General features: G+C 40.9%; 1 protein-coding gene across 1 annotated transcript; it reads right to left on the bottom strand.

The window, feature by feature from the left end:
* Positions 1-1,379: 1,379 nt before the first annotated feature.
* On the bottom strand, positions 1,380-15,883 carry LOC117288115 (neurogenic locus notch homolog protein 1-like). Its single transcript, XM_033768815.1, has 9 exons — positions 15,824-15,883; positions 13,816-13,995; positions 12,355-12,503; positions 6,092-11,626; positions 5,558-5,727; positions 4,943-5,117; positions 3,763-3,937; positions 2,475-2,569; positions 1,380-1,974 (listed from the first exon to the last, which is right to left on the bottom strand). Exons 1-9 carry the CDS (start codon positions 15,881-15,883, stop codon positions 1,380-1,382), a joined length of 7,134 nt encoding a protein of 2,377 aa, XP_033624706.1.
* Positions 15,884-17,593: the final 1,710 nt, after the last annotated feature.

The raw sequence follows: 17,593 nt of genomic DNA, 5'->3' as shown, positions 1-17,593 counted from the left end.
TACAAGTAATGGGGAGAGGTTGATGTATAACGCATTGTGTGAAACGGTTCCTCTGAAGGAACGTAGTTTTTGAGAAAGAGGTAATTTCTCACTCAAATAATAAAAGACTTCAGGATAGAGGAATTTTATTATGCATCTGAAAGCACACAAAATAATGCAACAAGGAAGTTTTTTCTTTCATTGTTCTCTTTCCACTTCGATGACCAATTGATTCAAAATGTTCACAGGTTTGTTATTGTTATGCATGTTGGGATACACCAAGTGAGAATACTGGTATTTTGACTATTATCAAACATGTCCAGTGCCTTTAGACTGATGTTGTGCATCTCTTTGTTAATAGTTTATCAATTGATCTAGCTATTAAATAAAAAGAAGAATATACATTTGAATAAAAATACTAATAGGCCCTAGTTATGTGTTTTGTTTAAATTAATTTCACACAGTTTAAAAGCCACCCACAAAAGCGTAAATAAAAATGTAACACTAAGTTATTGGAATTGCAGATGTTTTCAGCACCATGGGACTATAAAGACCCTGAACCATTTTTTATACTCATCGTTATAAAACTACAAAACTAAATAATACAGCGTGGGAACTAACAACTAACAACTCTTGCCCCACCCCACCCCAGAATGAAAAAAAGGAGAGAAAACCAGGTAGGGCCTATAATGTGAATGTTTCGATATATAATAGCACGCACCCAGCCCGCCTAACAAAAATGAAAAGTGTCTAAAAACGCCAATGCGTTTGATTTGAACTGAACCTTTAAGGGCATACAACTATCTTTTCTCTCCAAACTCACACCATGAAATCTCTCGTCGTAACATAACATAAAAATGAGGTATCATGACTGTTTTTGTGTTTTCTTTATATATTTGATAATTTAGCCATAAAAAGAAAGCCTCGTATTGTAGTTAGGGTAAATTAATTTGGAGGGGGGTTCGTGCCTGTGGTAATGGAGTTCAGACTGGCACTCCCGTCATGTCATCAGAAAGATATTATTCTGACTATTAATAGGGCCATCGCAAACTTGAACAAAAGTCGAATCATATGCAATTTTCAAATGTTAAAAAGTCTCACGTTGGACCCAGATCTGTCCCACAGACCTTCCTCATAGTGGGACAAGACGTGACACCCGCAACATCGAGAGTGTTTTAGAACATAGAACAAAAATGCAAGTTAACTTTACAAGGTGTGAATGCAATCTAGTGAGAGGTTTGCGCAGAAACCATAATAACAACATGACGTTTCGTCATCGGTCTACTCTGGTCGTCCACATGAGAATGCATGGACTATGTTGTTGCTGTTCGCTGTTGTGGTATATATACTGTTAATGGAGAAGTCTTGAAACATTTATTAGTTTAAAAAACAAACTCGCATCAAAACATCATGCTCATCGATCGATTAGAGCTAAACTGCAGATTATAATTGCGGGACGAATGTTGCTGGTGGGATGTGGACCTCATAAGTACGTTACCGTGAAAGGAATTGGGAACCTGATGGGTATCCCCCTCTCGCCGACCTATCTCGACATCTAAATTACTCCCTGAATGTCGCCCCTCATTCTGCTGAACTCCGAAAGACCATTCGCCACCTTCTTCAGCAACCGAATGTTTGGACCGTAATTTAGCTTTTTTACTGCCATCCTTGCGCTTGTTTACGTGTTGCTTCTTACTACCGGAGTTTGCAGTCCTCTTTCCATCTGTCCAGTAATACCGAACACTCGTCCCTTCTTGGGTCTGTTGGTCTGTCGCAGATAAACGCAAAGGGTCGCCATTTTGGTAGCCTCTAGCGCCCTCATCGCCGGGTAAATACACATCTTCGTCGAAGGCGGGATTTTCAAATTCTACCGCCGCACTCTGCGTTGATTCTTGCCAATGCAACACTCGATTTTTTCTGGCTTGATAGTTTTGAAATGTAGAAATTGATAATTCCTTGCCTTCAATCTGTTTTAGCTCCTTTCGCTTGGATTTTCTGGAGAGAAAGGGGAGAAAAGGAATTAAACGAGTATATATTTACCCAGCGGTACTGTTCTGAAAAACGCGGATAAACGAACAGTTTGCCCAACAAACCTTTTAATAGGAAAAATATTAACGAGTTTCGAACACAATGCAAAAAATAAAAACAAGATGGAGTTCTAAACATTTAGTTTGAGGCAAAATAGAACTGTAGCATCATTGTTGCCACCTCGTTGTCACACAATTATAATGGTAGTCGACGTTGATAACAAACACACAACTATTGAAGAAAACATCTCAGGCTGGCCTCACGTAACCTTCTCGAGCTCTTGTGAGCTCTAATAAGACCTATCTACCAAACGAAGGGGCATGGATTGAACCCTGCCAAAAATGCACAATGGAATTGAAAAGCACCGAGCATAATACGGTGCTTTACGTAATCGGTGCAAGCATATTAAAAAAAAAAAAAAAAAAAAAAATTCAAGGTGTGGGCTATACACACTGATAGCATCTTACCGGAAACGCACAGCAATACAGATCAGAACTAACACGATGGTTATAAGGAGGACGCTAAAAATAGCGAAGAGCACCAAGTAGTAGGCCAAAGATTTCTGGAGGGAAAAGAGAGAGGGAGTTATGACGTTTTCATGACACCGATCGAGAAGATCTTTTAGTTCAATGCTTTTAGGAGGTTTGAAGCCATTGGACACTTTCCGTAAACAGTATTGTCCAAGTCCCACACTTCGTGTATCACAACTTCTATATAAAAATAACAAACCTTTAAGCTCAATCGGTCATCGGAGTCGGGAGAAAATAACGGGAAAACCCACTCTTGTTTCCGCGCGTTTCGCCGTGTCATGACATGTGTTTAAAATAACTCCGTAATTCTCGCTATCGAGAATTGATATTGTTTTAATGTTTTCTCAAAAAGTAAAGCATTTCATGGAACAATATTTCAAGAGAAGTCTTTCACCATTACCTTATGTAAACCCTGTAAATTATTTGTAAATCTGTGAACTTTTGTTTTCCTTCTGTACCGAAAGTATATAATGGCTTTAATAAAGGGTTGGGGGTTGGGGTCTGAAGTTGTCTGTTAGCATATCCGGATTTTATTGCATAGAAACGACCAGTAAGCTCCATTCAGACAAATTGCTTCGAGTTTCGGTCCAACGGGAGGTTATTGAACTCTATATAAAGGGGCAGCAGACAGGAAAGCTTACCTTTTAGTTTGTTATCTAGTTCTGAGCTTGCTCATAATTCCAAGATGAAATTGATTTACAAGTGAGTCTGCTGCCACCTAGCGTCCTCTGATTTTATATTCTGTCTCGGGTGTCTAGTATGTGACTAGCCCGAGCATCTGACGTCACACTTCGAGGCTTGTGAATAACGCCAGAGACCGGCCTCCAGCCGAGCGGCGTGTGCATCCACATTAATTCACATCATTGCACATGCTTGTACTGTAAACAAACACACGTACGTGGACACAGCATGCAGACGACCGAAATTAAGCTTTCCATATCTGTGTTTTGATTGGTCGTCCGAGGTGACCTCAGACCAATCAAAACAAACCCAGACGGTTGCTTTCAGTCACTACATTATCCAATGATATCATTGTATCCAATGAGATCACTGGATCTGAATAGCAGGTACCTGTCTGTATCCCTGCGGATTAAGACAGGGGCCCAGTCTACTGTGTGACAACACCCCTGCAAGTTGTCAATTGAACAACCCAGGTTTTGCAGTGTATGTATATAGGATGAGATGATGGCAGTTTTAAAAGTCAGGTAGACCTATTGATACTCACTTCTGACTCAATGACTGGTGTGGCCTCCCCAAAAAACAACGTGTGCCCCAGGGCGTCCTCTATGTCCTCCTGGGACGATTTACTCAGCAAAGCGGCGATTTCTTCTTCTGTTAGATACGTGAAGATGCTCTGCTCCAATTGCTTCGCCAGGAAGGTCAGGTTTGTCAACGAGTCACTGGGGGATGTAAAACAGAGCAAGTTTAAAGATTTCAAAAATGAGAATTAAAGCCTGTCCCATATTGGTTTGATGTTTTAACTTCACACAGGTCCGAGAATTTAGATTTTTTTAAATTTTGTTTTATACGCTTGTCGAAGGGGACATTTTTCCCTGGGTGTTTGTGTCTCAAGTCAACATGGGACAAGGGAAATTGGTTTAAAAAAGGGGTTGATAGTATATAACATTGTAAGAAACGGCTCCCTCGGAAGTGACGTAGTTTTCGAGAAAGAAGTAACTTTCCATGAATTTGATTTCGAGACCTCAGAATTAGATTTTGAGGTCTCGAAATCAAACATCTGAAGCAGACGCAACTTCGTGTGACAAGCGTGTTTTTCTTTCATTATTATCTCGAAACTTCGACGACCAATAATTGAGCTGAAATTTTCATTGGTTTGTTATTTTGTGCATTATGCTGAGATACACCAAGTGAGAAGACTGGTCTTTAACAATTACCAACAGTGTCCAGTGTCTTTAACATTTTCAAATTGAGAATAAAAGCCTGATAAATTTTGATTTGTTGTTTTAACTTCGCACAGGTCTCAGAATGTTTTTGTTTTTGTCTTCATTTATACGCCTGTGTCGAAGGGGAATTTGTTCCCCGGATGTTTGTGTCCCTGAGTCAGTCAACGGGATAAAGGAAGTTGATTCAAAAGAGGCGCTAGCAGACAAACTTTCTACACAACTTGCTGTATGTAGGGCCCTTTTCGAAACCACGGCGCTGGCTTTGGATTCGGCTCCAGTATCCGTTCTCTAGTCAGAAGCCCCGAGCGCTTACGCAAAGCACGCGCAATATTGTTAAAACAACCGCGAGGGCCAAGCTAGCCAGGGCCGAATCTGGAGCCGAAGCCATGGTTTCGAAAAGGGCCTATGAGGAAACAGAAATCTCACAGAATCTCCAACACGAGTTTGTGTTAATCTATGATTGCTGTTTACCCCCCCCCCCCCTTCCGTTCCCCACCGTACCCTGTCTGGACTGCTCTGTAGTCCTCAGTGGTCAATACGGTCACAACTATTTCATTCTCGACGGCCAGCACAGAGACGCTTTCCTTTTGCAGTAAAGACGCCATGCTGGATTCGAATTCAATGATGTTGATGTCGCTGCCATCAAGGAGCATGCTGTAGCTGTACACGATCAAATCTAGGAGGGAAAGAAAACCGATGTTCTTCAAAAAGTGCAGTTAATAATAACAATATTCATTTGCTTCTTCTTCACCCTGTGTATGGGGAGACCTCTCAGTGAAACACTGTTTTAAGAGATGCCCAACAACTACAAACAACATCGTGATTTTAAATAATATCGTCTTCTATAGTGCCGGTGTCCACCGTAATAGGAAGTTATAACATTAGCTGGAAGAGGAGGATTCAAAAGAGGGCGCTGTCAGAAATAGTTGTGTACATAGTTTGCCAAACTTGGGGGACAGAATCTCCGGGGATAGAATATCCTTCCAGATTTCCATGGAACACCGACAGTTAGTTCCCGGGGCAGCCCTGTGGAATAGTAGGGTAGTGTGGATAGGGCTTAAGGAGACAGCTTCACCAAGAAAATCAGGGGGGTCAGGGAAAAGACGAGGATCTCACCAATTTCGCAGTTGGTGCCGTGGTAGTTTGTCAGGCAGTTGCAAGCGTAGCCATAAGAGGTAGTGCTTGAAAGACTGCACTCTCCACCTACGCAAGGTTGGAGCTCAAGGCAGGGATCCTCAACCGGCTGGTCGCAAAGGGTGCCCATAAAGAAAGGCTCACACTCACAGCTGTAATGTAAATTTAATTGTTTAGAATTAATTTAAAAAACAAAAACAAAAATAATGATAATAATAATAATAATGAGAATGGTAAATAAATAAAAATTAAAAACATTGACAGTTAATAATCTTATGTAAATAGTATGTTAATTATTAATTTAGATTATCTCATCAATTAGAACTTAATTAATTCCATTGAACAGAAATCCTATTATATTATGTTAACTAAATGAATAAATGTGTGGTGAACAAGTTTTCAACTAGTGGTTTAAACCCGCCGAGGCCGTGTTCTTGATAATTTTACTGAGATCAAGTCGAAGAATAGCGAAACTGTCTTAGGTATTATTTTATTAATATCTAATCATACACATACCTAAAGTCTCCGTTGAACTCAATGCACGTTCCTGCCTCACATGGTGAACTGGCACAGGGGTCGACCAGGTTACAGTTATCACCAACATATCCTTCATAACAAAAGCACCTCCCTTCAAAACAGTCGCCTTCAACGCAATCAACCTCTAAACAGAGCTCATCAAAGCAAATGTACCCATTTACTCTATCCTCACATACCCAACCAACCTGACAAGGGTTGCTGGAACACTCATCTATATCCACATCGCAAAGCGTTCCATTATACCCATCAGTGCAGTTACAGATAAAACCATGTACTCTATCCTCACATAATCCACCGTTCTGACAAGGGTTACTGGAACACGCATCTATATCCCCATTGCAAAGCGTTCCATTATACCCATCAGTGCAGTTACATATGAAACCATTTACTCTATCCTCACATAATCCACCGTTTTGACAAGGGTTGCTGGAACACTCATCTATATCCACATCGCAAAGCGTTCCATTATACCCATCAGTGCAGTTACAAATGAAACCATGTACTCTATCCTCACATACTCCACCGTTCTGACAAGGGTTGCTGGAACACTCATCTATATCCCCATTGCAAAGTGTTCCATTATACCCATCAGTGCAGTTACATATGAAACCATTTACTCTATCCTCACATACTCCACCGTTCTGGCAAGGATTGCTGGAACACTCATCTATATTCCCATCGCAAAGCGTTCCATTATACCCGTCAGTGCAGTTACAGATGAAACCATTTACTCTATCCTCGCATACTCCACCATTCTGACAAGGGCTGCTGGAACACTCATCTACATCCCCGTTGCAAAGCGTCCCATTATACCCATCAGTGCAGTTACACATGAAACCATTTAATCTATCCTCACATAGTCCACCGTTCTGACAAGGGTTGCTGGAACACTCATCTATATCCCCATCGCAAAGCGTTCCATTATACCCGTCAGTGCAGTTACAGATAAAACCATTTACTTTATCCAGACATACACCACCGTTCTGACAAGGGTTACTGGAACACTCATCTATATCCCCATCGCAAAGCGTTCCATTATACCCATCAGTGCAGTTACAGATGAAATCATTTACTATATCCTCGCATACTCCACCGTTCTGGCAAGGATTGCTGGAACACTCATCTATATCCACATCGCAAAGCATTCCATTATACCCATCAGTGCAGTTACATATGAAACCATTTACTCTATCCTCACATAATCCACCGTTCTGGCAAGGGTTGCTGGAACACTCATCTATATCCCCATCGCAAAGCGTCCCATTATACCCATCAGTGCAGTTACAGATGAAACCATTTACTCTATCCTCACATAGTCCACCGTTCTGACAAGGGTTACTGGAACACTCATCTATATCCCCGTTGCAAAGCGTCCCATTATACCCATCAGTGCAGTTACAGATGAAACCATTTACTCTATCCTCACATAGTCCACCGTTCTGACAAGGGTTGCTGGAACACTCATCTTTATCATCATCGCAAAGCGTTCCATTATACCCAACGGTGCAGTTACATATGAAACCATTTACTGTATCCTCACATACTCCACCGTTCTGACAAGGGTTGCTGGAACACTCATCTATATCCCCTTCGCAAAGCGTTCCATTATACCCATCAGTGCAGTTACAGATGAAACCATTTACCCTTTCGTCACATACTCCACCGTTCTGACAAGGGTTGCTGGAACACTCATCTATATCCACATCGCAAAGCATTCCATTATACCCATCAGTGCAGTTACATATGAAACCATTTACTCTATCCTCACATAATCCACCGTTCTGGCAAGGATTGCTCGAACACTCATCGATATCCACATCGCAAAGCGTTCCATTATACCCGTCAGTGCAGGTACAGATGAAACCATTTACTCTATCCTCGCATACTCCACCATTCTGACAAGGGCTGCTGGAACACTCATCTACATCCCCGTTGCAAAGCGTCCCATTATACCCATCAGTGCAGTTACAGATGAAACCATTTAATCTATCCTCACATAGTCCACCGTTCTGACAAGGGTTGCTGGAACACTCATCTATATCCCCATCGCAAAGCGTTCCATTATACCCGTCAGTGCAGTTACAGATAAAACCATTTACTTTGTCCTCGCATACTCCACCATTCTGACAAGGGTTGCTGGAACACTCATCTATATCCCCATCGCAAAGCGTCCCATTATACCCATCAGTGCAGTTACAGATGAAACCATTTACTCTATCCTCACATAATCCACCGTTCTGGCAAGGATTGTTGGAACACTCATCTATATCCCCATCGCAGAGCGTTCCATTATACCCGTCAGTGCAGTTACAGATGAAACCATTTACTCTATCCTCGCATACTCCACCATTCTGACAAGGGCTGCTGGAACACTCATCTACATCCCCGTTGCAAAGCGTCCCATTATACCCATCATTGCAGTTACAGATGAAACCATTTAGTCTATCCTCACATAGTCCACCGTTCTGACAAGGGTTGCTGGAACACTCATCTATATCCCCATCGCAAAGCGTTCCATTATACCCGTCAGTGCAGTTACATATGAAACCATTTACTCTATCCTCACATACTCCACCATTCTGACAAGGGTTGATGGAACACTCATCTATATCCCCATCGCAGAGCGTTCCATTATACCCGTCAGTGCAGTTACAGATGAAACCATTTACTCTATCCTCACATACTCCACCGTTCTGACAAGGGTTGCTGGAACACTCATCTATATCCACATCGCAAAGCATTCCATTATACCCATCAGTGCAGTTACATATGAAACCATTTACTCTATCCTCACATAATCCACCGTTCTGGCAAGGATTGCTCGAACACTCATCGATATCCACATCGCAAAGCGTTCCATTATACCCGTCAGTGCAGTTACAGATGAAACCATTTACTCTATCCTCGCATACTCCACCATTCTGACAAGGGCTGCTGGAACACTCATCTACATCCCCGTTGCAAAGCGTCCCATTATACCCATCAGTGCAGTTACAGATGAAACCATTTAATCTATCCTCACATAGTCCACCGTTCTGACAAGGGTTGCTGGAACACTCATCTATATCCCCATCGCAAAGCGTTCCATTATACCCGTCAGTGCAGTTACAGATAAAACCATTTACTTTGTCCTCGCATACTCCACCATTCTGACAAGGGTTGCTGGAACACTCATCTATATCCCCATCGCAAAGCGTCCCATTATACCCATCAGTGCAGTTACAGATGAAACCATTTACTCTATCCTCACATAATCCACCGTTCTGGCAAGGATTGTTGGAACACTCATCTATATCCCCATCGCAGAGCGTTCCATTATACCCGTCAGTGCAGTTACAGATGAAACCATTTACTCTATCCTCGCATACTCCACCATTCTGACAAGGGCTGCTGGAACACTCATCTACATCCCCGTTGCAAAGCGTCCCATTATACCCATCAGTGCAGTTACAGATGAAACCATTTAGTCTATCCTCACATAGTCCACCGTTCTGACAAGGGTTGCTGGAACACTCATCTATATCCCCATCGCAAAGCGTTCCATTATACCCGTCAGTGCAGTTACATATGAAACCATTTACTCTATCCTCACATACTCCACCATTCTGACAAGGGTTGCTGGAACACTCATCTATATCCCCATCGCAGAGCGTTCCATTATACCCGTCAGTGCAGTTACAGATGAAACCATTTACTCTATCCTCACATAATCCACCGTTCTGGCAAGGGTTGCTGGAACACTCATCTATATCCCCATCGCACAGCGTTCCATTATACCCGTCAGTGCAGTTACAGATAAAACCATTTACTTTATCCTCGCATACTCCACCATTCTGACAAGGGTTGCTGGAACACTCATCTATATCCCCGTTGCAAAGCGTTCCATTATACCCATCAGTGCAGTTACAGATGAAACCATTTAATCTATCCTCACATAGTCCACCGTTCTGACAAGGGTTGCTGGTACACTCATCTATATCCCCGTCGCAAAGCGTTCCATTATACCCGTCAGTGCAGTTACAGATAAAACCATTTACTTTATCCTCACATACTCCACCGTTCTGACAAGGGTTGCTGGAACACTCATCTACATCCCCATCGCAAAGCGTTCCATTATACCCATCAGTGCAGTTACAGATGAAATCATTTACTATATCCTCACATAGTCCACCGTTCTGACAAGGGTTGCTGGAACACTCATCTATGTCTCCATCGCAAAGCGTTCCATTATACCCATCAGTGCAGTTACATGTAAAACCATTTACTCTATCCTCACATACTCCACCGTTCTGACAAGGATTGCTGGAACACTCATCTACTTCTCCATTGCAAAGAGTTCCATTATACCCATCAGTGCAGTTACAGATAAAACCATTTACTCTATCCTCACATAATCCACCGTTCTGACAAGGATTGCTGGAACACTCATCTACTTCTCCATTGCAAAGAGTTCCATTATACCCAGCAGTGCAGTTACAGATAAAACCATTTACTTTATCCTCACATACTCCACCATTCTGACAAGGGTTGCTGGAACACTCATCTATATCCCAGTTGCAAAGCGTTCCATTATACCCATCAGTGCAGTTACAGATGAAACCATTTACTCTATCCTCGCATACTCCACCATTCTGACAAGGGCTGCTGGAACACTCATCTATATCCACATCGCAAAGCATTCCATTATACCCATCAGTGCAGTTACATATGAAACCATTTACTCTATCCTCGCATACTCCACCGTTCTGGCAAGGGTTGCTGGAACACTCATCTATATCCCCATCGCAAAGCGTTCCATTATACCCGTCAGTGCAGTTACAGATAAAACCATTTACTTTATCCTCACATACTCCACCGTTCTGACAAGGGTTGCTGGAACACTCATCTATATCCCCATCGCAAAGCGTTCCATTATACCCATCAGTGCAGTTACATATAAAACCATTTTCTCTATCCTCACATAATCCACCGTTCTGACAAGGATTGCTGGAACACTCATCTACCTCTCCATCGCAAAGCGTTCCATTATACCCATCAGTGCAGTTACATATGAAACCATTTACTCTATCCTCACATAGTCCACCGTTCTGGCAAGGGTTGCTGGAACACTCATCTATATCCCCATCGCAAAGCGTTCCATTATACCCGTCAGTGCAGTTACAGATGAAACCATTTACTCTATCCTTACATAATCCGTCGTTCCCACAAGGGTTGCTGGAACACTCATCTAACTCTTCCTCACAAAGCGTCCCGGTGTATCCGTCTTTGCATTTGCAGATGAAGTCATTGAGTGCATCTTCACATTCTGCACCGTTCTGACAAGGGTCACTCAAGCAGTCATCTATGTTGTCTTTGCAGTCTGTTCCCTCGTATCCAGTTAAGCAGACCTTTTCTCCCGTGTCCAGGTCGCACGTATAATGTCCGTCAGCATCGGTGTCCGATTGTGTGCAAGCCACGGAACAGTTTCCGCCATAAAAGTCAGTGTTACAGTACACTTTCAACTGGATTGACATCCTGTGGAGAGAGAGAAAACAGCACAATAGAAGTCTTTGTTTTAAAAAACAATGGACAGTTTGTTTGCTGACGGCAACAAGACTATACCGATTCCTGGATCGATATAGCTCAAATCTGGTGGAATTATTAAACAAAAATGAAGCTTTGTCGTCATGATCAGTGTTGAAATGTGGCTGTACATGGACCTTGAGACTTTGGAACGCTAGGTGGCCGGCCGCAGACTTAATACCAGGTGAATCTTTATTCACTACGTGGTTTGGAACGCTAGGTGGCCGGCCGCAGACTTAATACCAGGTGAATCTTTATTGACTACGTGGTTTTGAGCATGCGCACTTTACCAAGAACAATAAATTCAACTGGTAAAAGTCTGCTGCCACATAGCATCTTTAAAACCCTCATGAATGACAATCATCCCGTTACCGCAGGCGGGCGTGCTATCTCTAATTATAATACACATTTAGGGCGCATGAACACAGCAACTGGGATCAAGTTCGAGTGGTTAACACTTGTCGTCGTTTTCAGCACAGCGCAGATTCAACGCAAGTACAGTCGTAGAAATTGAGGGACGACCGTCCTCAAAGCCGACGCATGCGCAGATGACGCCAAGAGGGACCACCGTCCTCAAAGCCGACGCATGCGCAGATGACGCCAAATGCCATAATTACCGCCACAGAACCATCCGTCGTCCAAAACGAAAGCTCTCTTATCTGTCATGTCAGCGAACTTACGTTGTGGTCATTCCCTTCCGGTAGTCTATGTACATGGATTCGCTGGCAGTCCTACCACGTGCTTGTTCGATATTAAATACAAAAGTACCAATCTCGTCCTCTTTCAAATTATCCACATCAACAATGTCGAATGTTATATCCACCGTATCCTGTGAAATAATATAAGGCAAAAAAACCATGTTAAGCATTTTCGCTATCTTTCATTTAAGTGTTTTTTTTTCTCTCTTCTTTTCTTCTTTTTAAAGACAGTAGACACTATTGGTAATTGTGAAAGACCAGTCTTCGCACTCCGGGCATCTCAACATATGCAGCAAATAACAAACCTGTGAAAAATGTAGCTTGATTGGTCGTCAGAGTTGCGAGATAACCATGAAAGAAAAAAAAACACCCTTGTCACACGAAGTTGTGTGCTTTCAGATGCTTGATTTCGAGACCTCAAATTCTAAACTTGAGGTCTCGAAATCATATTCGTGGAAAACTACTTCTTTCTCGAACACTTTGTCACTTCAGAGGGAGCCGTTTCTCACAATGTTTTATACTATCAACCTCTACCCATTACTCGTTACCAAGTAAGGTTTTATGCTGATAATTATTTTGAGTAATTACCAATAGTGTCCACTGCCTTTAATGAAAACAAAAAGGATACATTTGAACAAATTGAGATTAGGCAAGCCTGTTGTCGTTAAAAATGTGTATAATATTTATATAAAAAAATATAAAAAATAAGAAATGAAAAAAATGTGAAGCGTCTCCCTACGCTTCCTTTTAAGATGCAACATTAAAACATTTTTTTTTTTTTTTTTTTTTAAGCCCAGATGGTTGTCTTTAAAAATGTGTAGGCCGGCCACAAACGGTATATGCAAACAAAAATGCTATAACTTTGTACGGTGTCCCGGTCTTACACTTGTGTGCTTGAGCAAGATACTTTACTATCATCCAGGGTTATCTATAGATACCTGAGAGGGTACAGACTGATATTGTGTATGAAAAGGCCACTGGAGCACCAAGGGTTGCCCAGGTCGTATACTCCCAAGGGAGCTGAGAAAGATTAAACATTTATTAGCCCAATGACCAGCAAAATACTTTATTATTTTTGCTTCTATTCACCCATGGTATAAGTGGGTACCTGCGAGGGTAGAGGTTGATGTTTTGCATAGACAAGCCACTGGGGCACTTCGGTTGCCCAGGGTTGTGTACTCTACAGGCCCAAAGAACAGGGTACCATAAATGTAAAACACACTAAAACGATTATTGTAAAAATACGCTATAAAAGAATTTGTATAATTGTATGGCTTGAGGTCCTTGACTCGAAATAATTGTTCATTCTGACTTTTGGGTTTAGTCTTTTTTATTTTAGTCCTTCCTTTCATACGAAGTATCCCTAGTTACACATACTAGCACAACCGTCATACTCTTATGATAATTTTAAGCGAGTCAAACATTATAACTAAAAAAACTCACCGTCCATGTTTCTACGTCCCTGTAGATGTATGACTCAAATCCATAAAATGCGAAGTCAATTTCGTTGGCATTTTCTAGGGGCCCTAAGGACCCTCCACCAACTGAACATCCACTACCATCTGTTGGGTATCTAGGAGAGAAGAGCGAGAGTGAGAGGGAGGAGGTAAAGGTAGGGGGTAGCTGGTGAAGTGCAACAAAACTTCAGAAATTGTCAACAAAATCCCTTTGCTTAATGAAACGCAATCTTATCCCTGCTGTTCTTAAAAGCACAGCAGCCGGTAGGACGAGTAGCTCATCGAGTAACTCGTCCGAACTTTCAACCGCTTTCGGTTGCTCTTTACCAAGTAAGATGCTTTAGTTGCCTTTAAAGACACTCTAGACGCTGTTGGTAACTACTCAGAATAATTGTTAGCATTCGAAGACCATAGGACCTTGATTAGACTCAACCTAGTATGCCGGGTTTGTAGTCGATTTATACACTGAATAAGGTTGACCTTGACTTTCTATGTACTCTTTTCGCAACATTCATAACTCACTGGTCTATGCAAAACGAAAACTTCGCGTCACACTCTCCACTCTCAAACAGTCCGCATCTTGCCGGAACAGTACTAAACTCCATCAACTTGAGCTCCAGGGTTGCTGTTGATTCTACTGGTGTGCAAATCTGTATTAAAAACTCACAAAAAAAAGGAGAAAAAATCATGAACAATTATAGTTTGGGTGTCGTGGCCGATCGGATAAGAGCATCAGACACCTGTTCTGGTGGACAAGTCATCGAGAGTGGGTTCGAATCCCGGTCGTGACACTTGTGTCCTTCAGCATGACACTTAACCATAAGCTTCTCCCCACCCCGGGGTAAAATGGGTGCCTGTGAGTGCAGAGATGGTTATATGTGAATGGATAGCTTGTATTGCGGTAACTTGCAGCGCAGGTTTAACCAATGAAATATGAACTTTAAAAAAATAAAAATAGCAATAGAGGCGTCTTATAGCGCGCATATCCGTCACTTAGTGACACTCCTGGCGCTGTAACAGTATTTACTGGAAGGGATGTGGGACTACGTTTGAATTATGAGACCTAATCCTAATGGTTTACACTGTGCTGTTAAAGGCAGTGGACACTATTGATAATTACTCAAAATAATTATTAGCATAAAACCTTATTTGGTAACGAGTAATGGGGAGAGGTTGATAGTATAAAACATTATAAGAAACGGCTCCCTCTGAAAAGGAGTAGTTTTCGAGAAAGAAGTAATTTTCAACGAATTTGATTTCGAGACCTCAGATTTAGAACTTGAGGTCTCGAAATCAAGCATCAGAAAGCACGCAACTTCGTGTGACAAGAGTGCTTTTTCTTTCATTATTATCTCGCAACTTCGACGACTGAATGAGCTAAAATATTCACAGGTTTGTTATTTCATGCATATGTTGAGATACACCAAGTAAGAAGACTGGTCTTCGACAATTACCAAAAGTGTCCAGTGTCTTTAATGACGAACTATCAATAATAGGTATGTCAAGGTCAAGGAAATCGCAATTGGACCACAATAAAAATAAAAATAAATTAAAGGCACTGGACACATTTGGTAAAATTAATGTCAAGGATTAGTATTCTCACTTGATGTATTTCAACAAATGCATAAAATAACCAACCTGTGAAAATATGAACTCAATAGGTCGTCGAAATTGCGAGGGAATAATTGAAGAAAAAACACCCTTGTCACATATTTCTTTCTCAACTACCATACTTCAAAGGGAGCCTTTTCTCACAGTGTCTTATACTAAGAACAGTTCTCCGTTGCTCGTTACCAAGTAAGTTGTTATGCTAACAAATAGGGCCTCTTTTGAGTAATTACCAATAGTGTCCAGGGCATTTTAGGCCACTGAGGGCTTGATCAGACAGACTTTGTAACATACAAACAGGAAGCCAATGTAAAGAATATATATAAATCAATTAAGTAGTTTTAATACTTTTAAACAAAACTTCAAGAACGATCGTGTGTACTAACCGTGCTCATCAGAATGGCCGTCAGTAAACAGTACGTAGAGATATCCGATGGCGACGCCATTTTGATTTTGGATGTCGTTGTTCCACACGTATATAATTCCACAACAGCTATCCTCACAACTCGGCCTTAAACATTATCACTTATCTTCCGATAGTTGAATGAAACAATAACAACTCCAAGTTGCTTCAATCCGTTACAGCCCCAGTAAAGTCTGAATTCTTTGAAGGCTTCAAAAATGGACTAAATAAAAACAAAACCAACGCCAAAAAGCCACAACATTTGTGGACCGTTATTACTAATGCAATGCACACATACTTTTTTCGGCCTTGCTCGCTTGTTATTCGTATTTCGTTTTGTTTTATCTTTACGAAACTCCACTAATCCTTATATAAATTTAGCTGTAATGACAGTAAGCCTTTATAACAACAAGATAGATACTCTATCTCCAATAATGCACGGAAAGCTAAGGTCTTGCGATCACAATGTACACTCCTTTATTAGCTATGGAATACTTTCTGCGCTGAATTTACATTGCATAACATCACACATTTACTCGTCATTTGTTTTGTTCAGTTTATTTTGGCAGCATTGTTACTGTTGGCATTTTTAATATTATAAACACTTTTAAAAGAAGTAAAATGTCATTTAACGGTAAGTTTATAGTTACAGAATCGACATTTAAAGAAGAGTGATTTCATTTTCGTTGACTACATTTTAGATTTAACGAAGCCTTTTCAATTAAATAACTAAACGTCAGTAAGCATAGAAGTCTGTACGGACTTCAAGTCAGGTTTTTTAAATAGTATGGACAACAGACTCACGAAACTGCCCTTTTTGCAAGGCTGATTATTCCAAAAACAAAATTCATAGGGATGTTCTTCGCAAACACAATTACAAATGGAAGCCGAAATAAAGTCTAGTTTGAGACTGTAAATGCACTGGACACTCTTGGTAATTACGCAATAATACTGTAAGCATAACAATTTTCTTGGTAATGAGCATTGGGGAGCTGTTGATAGTATCAAACATTGTGTGAGAAACGGCTCCATCTGAATTAAGTTTTGGGAAGAGGTAATTTCTCAATTAAAGAATACTTTAGCTGATTAAGCCTTTTATTGTGCAGCAATAAGTTTCAAAACGGCCGGCTGGGTTTGATTAAAGGCACCATAGACACATTTGTAAAAAAGAAAAAAAAAAAAAAAAAAAAAAAAAAGACCAGTATTCTCATTTCATGAATCCCAGAATAATTGTATAAAAAAACAAACCTGTGAACAAAATTTGGACTCAATCAAATTTGCAAGAAAATAATGACAGAAAATACACCATTGTATACTACGTGTGCTTTCAGATGCATAATAAAGGCTTCAGCTGTAGTTTTTTTTTCTCAATTGGGTGAGAAATTACCTCCTTCTTAAAGCCATTGGACACTTTCGGTAAACAGTATTGTCCCCAATAACGGGAAAACCCACCCTTGTTTCCGCACGTTTCGCCGTGTCATGACATGTGTTTAAAATAAATCCGTAATTCTCGATATCGAGAATTGATAACTGTTTTAATGTTTTCTCAAAAAGTAAAGCATTTAATGGAATAACATTTCAATAGAAGTCTTTCACCATTACCTTCTGTAAACCCTGTAAGTTATTTGTAAATCTGTGAACTTTTAATTTTTTGTTTCTGTTCCGAAAGTGTCCAATTGCTTTAATAACTACGTTACTTCAGAGGGAGCCTTTTCTCATGATGTTTTATACTATCAACAGGTCTCTATTGCTA

The sequence above is a fragment of the Asterias rubens genome, chromosome 3 (assembly GCF_902459465.1).
Source record: "Asterias rubens chromosome 3, eAstRub1.3, whole genome shotgun sequence".
NCBI classification, from domain to species: domain Eukaryota; kingdom Metazoa; phylum Echinodermata; class Asteroidea; order Forcipulatida; family Asteriidae; genus Asterias; species Asterias rubens.
This window is presented reverse-complemented; position numbering and strand designations above follow the sequence as displayed.

What these genes read in the sequence shown, in the direction of transcription:
- LOC117288115 (XM_033768815.1), bottom strand. Translation starts at nt 15,883, where the DNA reads ATGGCGTCGCCATCGGATATCTCTACGTACTGTTTACTGACGGCCATT. An exon ending in CGGCCATTCTGATGAGCACG is followed by an intron (nt 13,996 to 15,823) that starts GTTAGTACACAC and finishes GCACTTCACCAG; the next exon opens with CTACCCCCTACCTTTACCTC. An exon ending in TACAGAGCAGTCCAGACAGG is followed by an intron (nt 3,938 to 4,942) that starts GTACGGTGGGGA and finishes TACATCCCCCAG; the next exon opens with TGACTCGTTGACAAACCTGA.